This window comes from Terrapene carolina, unplaced genomic scaffold, assembly GCF_002925995.2.
Source record: "Terrapene carolina triunguis isolate 2854851 unplaced genomic scaffold, T_m_triunguis-2.0 Scaffold68, whole genome shotgun sequence".
Lineage (NCBI taxonomy): Eukaryota > Metazoa > Chordata > Testudines > Emydidae > Terrapene > Terrapene triunguis.
In genome coordinates, this window is record NW_020664419.1 from 81,503,487 (window position 1) to 81,510,446 (window position 6,960).

At 42.5% G+C, this 6,960-nt stretch overlaps 2 protein-coding genes across 2 annotated transcripts; both read right to left on the minus strand.

Annotated features, from left to right (window-relative positions):
- Positions 1 to 215: 215 nt before the first annotated feature.
- On the minus strand, positions 216 to 1,989 carry LOC113406112 (histone H2B 8). The gene has a single exon (XM_026648885.1). It carries the CDS (start codon positions 1,688 to 1,690, stop codon positions 1,310 to 1,312), a length of 381 nt encoding a protein of 126 aa, XP_026504670.1. The 5' UTR covers positions 1,691 to 1,989; the 3' UTR covers positions 216 to 1,309.
- A 117-nt stretch (positions 1,990 to 2,106) lies between these two features.
- Positions 2,107 to 3,803, minus strand: LOC112122798 (histone H1-like). The gene has a single exon (XM_024221513.3). It carries the CDS (start codon positions 3,792 to 3,794, stop codon positions 3,132 to 3,134), a length of 663 nt encoding a protein of 220 aa, XP_024077281.1. The 5' UTR covers positions 3,795 to 3,803; the 3' UTR covers positions 2,107 to 3,131.
- Between the last annotated feature and the right edge of the window lie 3,157 nt (positions 3,804 to 6,960).

Sequence of the window (6,960 nt, forward strand, 5' to 3'; positions counted from 1 at the left end):
GCATATTAAGCCAGATAGATTCTTTTGCTCGAAGATGTATCAGGATGAAACGAGACAAATTTAATCCTTTCATTTATTGCAAGTAATTACTATTTAAGAACTCCAGTCTTTCATCTATATAGGGAAGGACTGAAGGAAATTAGATCCCTCATGAGGGCGCAGTGCCCCCACAGTCAGAGGGAAGAATTACTGAAGGTTAGTTGTGCCGCCCGCTAACTAGCAGCAAATTAAAACACAAAATACGAGGATCGAGAGGGGTTTCAGCCCATTCTGTGGGTTAACTATTATCCCGCCCCTTTATCTCCGGGGATTTGTGTGCGTGATGGTTGTTCAGCAGTAAGAGAGAGAGCAGGGATGACATTGACTACCCAGCTTGTGGCGACCGCTTTCTATCTGTGCTTCCAGAGCTCGGCCGTTATGGACCGATAGGAGGCCAGCGAATTGGTGGGCTCTTTGAAAATACTAACTTTAACCTGTGTGCCAGTCACGCAAAAGAGAGTCACCTCCTGCCCAAGGACATCCAGTTACGCCGGCGTATCCGTGGTGAAAGGGTTTACAGGCTGCTCAGTTCAGCTCTCTTCTGCAACTTCCAAACGTCCCAAAGGCTCTTTTAAAACCCACTACCTTCACGCTGAAAGGAGCTGTAACACCCCCATAACTTGTAACATTTTGTTATTTTTTTACCAGATGTTAACAGTCCCAAATAGCAATATTCAGATAAACTAGAGAGGGAGGGGGAAAGCTTTTTGAGTTTTAGCTACAGGAACTTAAAGAATGATAGAAAACTATGAGGCAAACCAACTATCCTTCAGGCACATAAACAGATAATTCATGGAGCCAAAACTTTAGTCGAACCTCTAGGATTATTCTTCGGTTAAATAGAGTACTGAACAGTGTAATCTGGTAATATGTCAAATGTTATTTACCGGACAAACCGTTTAGCCATATTTTATATGGAGGTGACACCTCACCGAACTATTGGTTGGGAGGGGGAGAAACGAGAAAGACGCGGGACACCTACATTTTTCCTTAAAATTTGAAACCCCGATATAGTTTAAATTGACAATGCCATTTACTAAAACGAAATCAGTCCCCCCTCGATATAGGGAGCATATGCAATAAAAAAAATGCTTTAACAAGTCGCCTGAAACTAAAGCACAAATACAGATTGTTTTAAAAAATACACTGTTGGAGTTTGAAGAACACAAGCACCAGCAGTTAGTGATAGCAGAGCTCTTTGGATGAGAAAGTGGATGGCTCTTAAAAGAGCCTTTGGGTTATAGGTGTTGATAGTCTCACAGCAAACTATTTACTTGGAGCTGGTGTACTTGGTGACGGCCTTGGTGCCCTCAGACACAGCATGTTTGGCCAGCTCCCCCGGCAGAAGCAGGCGCACAGCGGTCTGGATCTCCCGAGAAGTGATGGTTGAACGCTTGTTGTAATGAGCCAGGCGAGACGCTTCCCCCGCAATGCGCTCGAAGATGTCGTTCACAAAGGAGTTCATGATCCCCATGGCCTTAGAGGAGATACCGGTGTCCGGGTGAACTTGTTTCAGCACTTTGTACACGTAGATGGAATAACTCTCCTTCCTAGTCTTTCTGCGCTTCTTATCGCCCTTCTTCTGAGTCTTAGTCACAGCTTTTTTAGAGCCCTTCTTGGGAGCAGGAGCAGATTTTGCTGGCTCAGGCATCTTGACAAAAGCTATTCTCTCAAAGTACTCGACGTACACTAGTCTTCAATCACCAAATACCCAGTGACAACAGTATAGAAATAGTGGCGGCCGCCCTTCTATTTATAGAAGCCTTATGCAAATTAGGCGTTTCCCTTTTCTCTTTTCTTATTGGACGTGAGAGTCAAGAGCCGTCCCCTCCGGCACATTGTACCTGTCTATTGGTCAGAGTTAGATCCGCATCACCATTGGCTGTTCAGACAATAACCATTTTTTAACCTATCATATTTCGTTGAACTCTCTAAAGCGAAATGGTATGAGTGCGGGCTGGAGAGTGTCATTTCTTCATTGTTCTTTTATAAAGTAGCTGTGTGTTAGAGCACAATTTACGCTGCCCGGTCAGGGAAATTAAGGGAGTAAAGTGAGGTTTAAGAACAAGTCTCGCTTCTTGTGTCCCTTCTCTGAGTCTAGTGAAAACATGCTAATGCAAAATAACTTATCCATCCCTTTCTGATCTTTCGCAGCAATAATTAACAGCACCCTTTAGAAAGTGCATTAGGATATTTACCAGAGTTGTTTTGGATTAACAAAATAAGAAATTGTGTACACACACACATCTTCCTTTACAGGTTATTTTTGCCGTTGCGAAACAATATAAATATATAAACAACCGATGAATCTGACTGGAAACCAAATTACCTCCCAGGGATTTTTATCTGTCGATTTCTCAAGATCACCCACCCCGAATAGGCGAAGGAAAGTCTATGTAACACTGAATCCCCCTTAAGAAAAAAAAAAAGTCGTTACTGGCCAATCCTAGCACAGAGTGGGATTTTTAAAATACAACTGGTTTAAATCCGCTCTCAAAGAGGGCAGAAAGTGAACTTTTGTTTATAAATCGCCGTTTCCTATCACACCCTGTTCTCTAGCCCTCCCCCTCCGACAAAGAGACTGCAGCTGATACAGGAGTAATGACCATAAATATCTTTTCATAAACAAACTCCTGCCTTCCCTAGTGCTCACTCCCCTAACAGCACAATCTATAGAAAAGATGCTCGGCTCCAACATAGGGCTGCTTTAGTTTGCTTGTAATTGCATCTTCCAAGTTCCAGGTCATTTTCTTTATACTTTCAAAAAATATATATAACAGCATAGATTTAAAATCCCCCCCCCCTTGTTGATTTATAGCACGGGTGGTAAAATTACAGTAAGGTACAATATAAGGAACGACCATCTCCAGGGGCTGTTTCATGTTCCTTCCTAATGATGCACAAACATAAATTTTATTTGCCCCCACCCCCCTTTACTGTGGGTCTTGTGGCTAGCCGAATGCCGCCTGCCTTTCGTTGAAAAGGCACCGTGACATTAAGAAGTGAATCTAGTGTTTCAGCTCCTTTTGGGAAAGGATGGGTGGCTCTTAAAAGAGCCGTTGGGTTTTTTATAGTAAGTATCTCACGTCATTTCACTTCTTCTTAGGAGCGGCCCTCTTAGCCTTCACTGTTTTGGGTTTCGTCGGCTTGGGCTTGACAGCCTTGGGCTTCACCGCTTTCGCCTTAGCCGGGCTCTTGGCTGCCTTCTTAGGCTTGGCGGCTTTCACCTTTTTCGGGCTCTTGGCCGTTTTTCTGGCCGCTGCAGCTGGTTTCTTGGCTTTTTTCGGGCTCTTTTTCACGGCCGCAGCCTTTTTGGGTTTCTTGGCGGCGCTGGCGGGCTTCTTGGCAGCTGGTTTCTTAGGCTTTGCCGCTGGCTTTTTCTTCGGCGCCTTTTCCTTGGTCTCGCCAGGCTTTTTGCTGAGCTTAAAAGAGCCCGAGGCACCGATACCCTTAGTATGAACTAAAGTGCCCTTGTTCACCAGACTCTTGAGCCCCAGCTTGATGCGGCTGTTGTTCTTCTCCACATCGTAGCCTCCGGCTGCCAGAGACTTCTTAAGAGCGGCCAACGAGACCCCTTTGCGCTCCTTGGAAGCGGACACCGCCTTGGTGATCAGCTCGGTCACGCTGGGACCCGCGGCCTTCCGGGCTTTGGCTCCTCCAGCCGCCTTCTTCGGCTTTTTAGCTGGAGCTTTTGAAGCTGGAACAGGAGCTGCAACAGCTGCTGTCACTGCAACAGCGGGCGCAGTTTCGGACATGGTCACACCGTTGATTTACAAACGCTCTACACACGACTCACTACAGTAGATGCCTTGTATTTATAGAGACGAGCTGCTCTCTGATTGGTGAGTTTAAGAACCCGCCCAGCTGCAAGGCAGACAGAGCCCTTCTCCCCGCTCAGTTTGTGTTTCTTCGGAGGAAATAAAATGTATTTTTTGCACAATATCTGCCACAGAATCACCCCATTTTACAATCATGAGAAGGTGAAATAGGACATTTTCATCTGTTAGTATTTTCTGTTGAAAATAATAATACAGTGTTAAAAAAGACCCAATAAATCTTGCGTCCTGGAGCTTGATAGACCTCCGGAGAGAGAAAGTTTTGTTTTTCTTTGTAAATTAAAAATGTTCTTTTAGCAATAAGATCAGAAAAAGAATACAATACTAATCTTTAGAGGGTCTTCTCCAAATCGTATAAGAAAGTGAGTGATTTGTATCAATGTTCTCATTATACACTGATTTAAAAGAGACAGAGGTAGCACAAACTCCCACAAACTAGATTTCAGCTTTGCTAACCAAGGTCTATAACCTACTAGGAAACAGTACTAAGTTAACTTAGTGGATCTTTCCATACCATCTAGTCTAAAGTTCTGTGAGGGCTGTTTACTTCAAATAATATGTGCTTTGTGGTATTATCCCCCACAAATTAGCTATTCTTGGTACAAAACCCAGATTCTAGTTCTTATAAAATAGGAAAGGGATGCATACTTTAGCCTGATAACCAATGGGGATATAAAAATATTAAAGCATAATCACTGGTTATTTTTTAATTCTAAATTACAAAGAAACAAATCATGCTCTAGGTAAAAAAAAAAACAGGGATAATTTTTTTCTGTAAAATAATTAGAAATCATCCATTAATCTGAAAAAAATTAATGGCAGATGTGAAAGTGTGTGTGGTGTGTGAATCTCTGCAATTAAAATTATCTGAAAACACAATTCCTGTACCCCTTTAGTTTCTAAACTAGGGACAAACAGTGGTTGTTTCTGGACAATCCACTTTGCTAGGTCTCAAATCAGTGCATAGGGACATTCCTGTATGTAAAGTCTGTGTCAACAATACCTAGCTGTAGAAATTGAATGATTGTACTCAAATGAATCTGAATAAATTATATTAGCAATGCCATTCATGTTTCTTTCCTTAAAGAAACACTTTATATTTATTCATTCATGATTGGCTCCAGTGCTTGACTCATGTAATAAAGGAGTGTTGTATCCATTAGGATTTAAAGCCCTGCTTAATAGCATCACATTCATTCACTGAATATATTCCCTTTGGAGACAAATCTCTGGAAGGGAGAGATTGGCATACGAAAGGCATAACACCCTTTGAGCCCGTGGGGACAGAGATGTTAGTAGGCCCTGAGAAGGGTTTCTATGGACCAAGGCAGAATCTCTTTTCTTTAACCTTATCCTGACCACAATAGGTAAGGTACTTGGAGCACCATGGAGTCTCTGGTGAGCTGTTGCCTTCAATCTGTGTCTTTTAAGAGGTTGTGGATAATGAGGTTTGGGTTAGTGTAACTGGAAAAACTTAGTCTTTCCCTCTGTTCTCACAGTACAATGCAATTAGTTGGAAGCATTCTTCTCTTCCATGTCTCTATTTTTTTGTTCATTCTTTCTTTTTTTCCTCTCACTTCAACAGTGGAGTCCCCAGCCTAGGTCACCCTAGCCATGGAAGAGGGTATGTATGTGAATGGGGCAATTTGGGAAATCTCATGAATGGTGAATCAAATTCCCCCAAAAGTACACACTCCTTTTTTCTGACAAACACACATTTGCACACGTGTTCCCATCCCTAAAAAATTTGGAAAGTTCCCCTTTTGTTATTTATTAGAATAAATGAACCACCAGTTCTGAAGGAACTGCAGTGGCTGTGAACGGTTCCTGTCAGGGGAGGGAAAACCAATAGACATGGCACCTCCTCTTTTATCAAAGTGTGCAAAAGGTAGCAATGTCTTTTTTTCAAATGCAGCCTTACTTTGTTGTGTCATGGAGAAACTCAGCAGGTCTGTGGGTATATATGATGGCTCGCATCTCAGTCACAAGGTAGTCTAATAAGGATATGTGGGCACTTCCAGGTTTAATAGCCAGAGCACAGTGGCTTGCCCTTCTGTGGTTGACACGCATGGAAATGGAAACTCGAAGCAGTGCACATTCCCCTGTGATGCAGACACCAATTAGGAGGGTGTGGCCTGAGGTGCTTACAGAGAGACTACTCTCGCCGAGCCCTTTTCTACACATGAGAAAGTTGGCATGCGTGGTCCCAATAGTAACACACTTCACATCCCTATTCTAAAAGGCTCCTAATGGTGCAGCAGTGATCACACTAGACAATAAAAAACAAACAAACAAAAACACTTAACCTCCATATGGTATTCCACTCTGCCAATTTCCATGGGTACCACTGCAATATGGATGGGGATCACTGATGCAAAAGCCCTTGAGAGTGCCAACAGCCACTAGAGGGAAGAAGCTTTCCATTACTGCAAACATGAACTAGGTTGGCAAGGGCAACCTAGAGGTGAAAGTGTTCTGTCGCCCATTACCAATCCCATGGACCATCCACTCTCAATGTGGAGCGGGGGGGGGGGGGAGAGTTATTGGAATGGTTACAGCTAATAAATAATAATAATAATATTTCACAAGTCATAATTTATTTAGATAAAGAAAAGAGATGGTAATGTACCCCAAACTTATTGGTGCCTCCAACATAACAGATCCAACCCTGGTGGGATCAATTTTAAATTATTCTTGCTATGTAAATAAATATCACATCTTTTAAAATTATTATTATTGATTTGTTTGTTGTTTCAGTAATGAAGCATGAGTTTATATTATTTGCTGAATAGCCTGGTATGTTGCCCAGTACTGTAATGCTATGTAATGACAGACACTGAGAAGGGAAAATCTCAAAAGGTTCAAGAATTTGGTTCAGTCTGTGCAAGTATTAAATAGTCTGGATATTTTTCTTAATATCAAATCTGTTTAAGCCCCTTCCCATGGACCTTCTCCCTGGCACCCCTTTGCTGTGAGGAGGTTTCTCCTTCCTATCTGATAGCAGTACCTTGGAGGACAAGCTTGACCACCCTTGCTAGCTAATGAAGGGCAATGAGTTTATGACAAATCAAAAGAATTGAGCTTG

Bases quoted from the DNA above. Each gene is read 5' to 3' on its own strand.
- LOC113406112 (XM_026648885.1), bottom strand. From the start codon at position 1,690: ATGCCTGAGCCAGCAAAATCTGCTCCTGCTCCCAAGAAGGGCTCTAAA.
- LOC112122798 (XM_024221513.3), bottom strand. From the start codon at position 3,794: ATGTCCGAAACTGCGCCCGCTGTTGCAGTGACAGCAGCTGTTGCAGCT.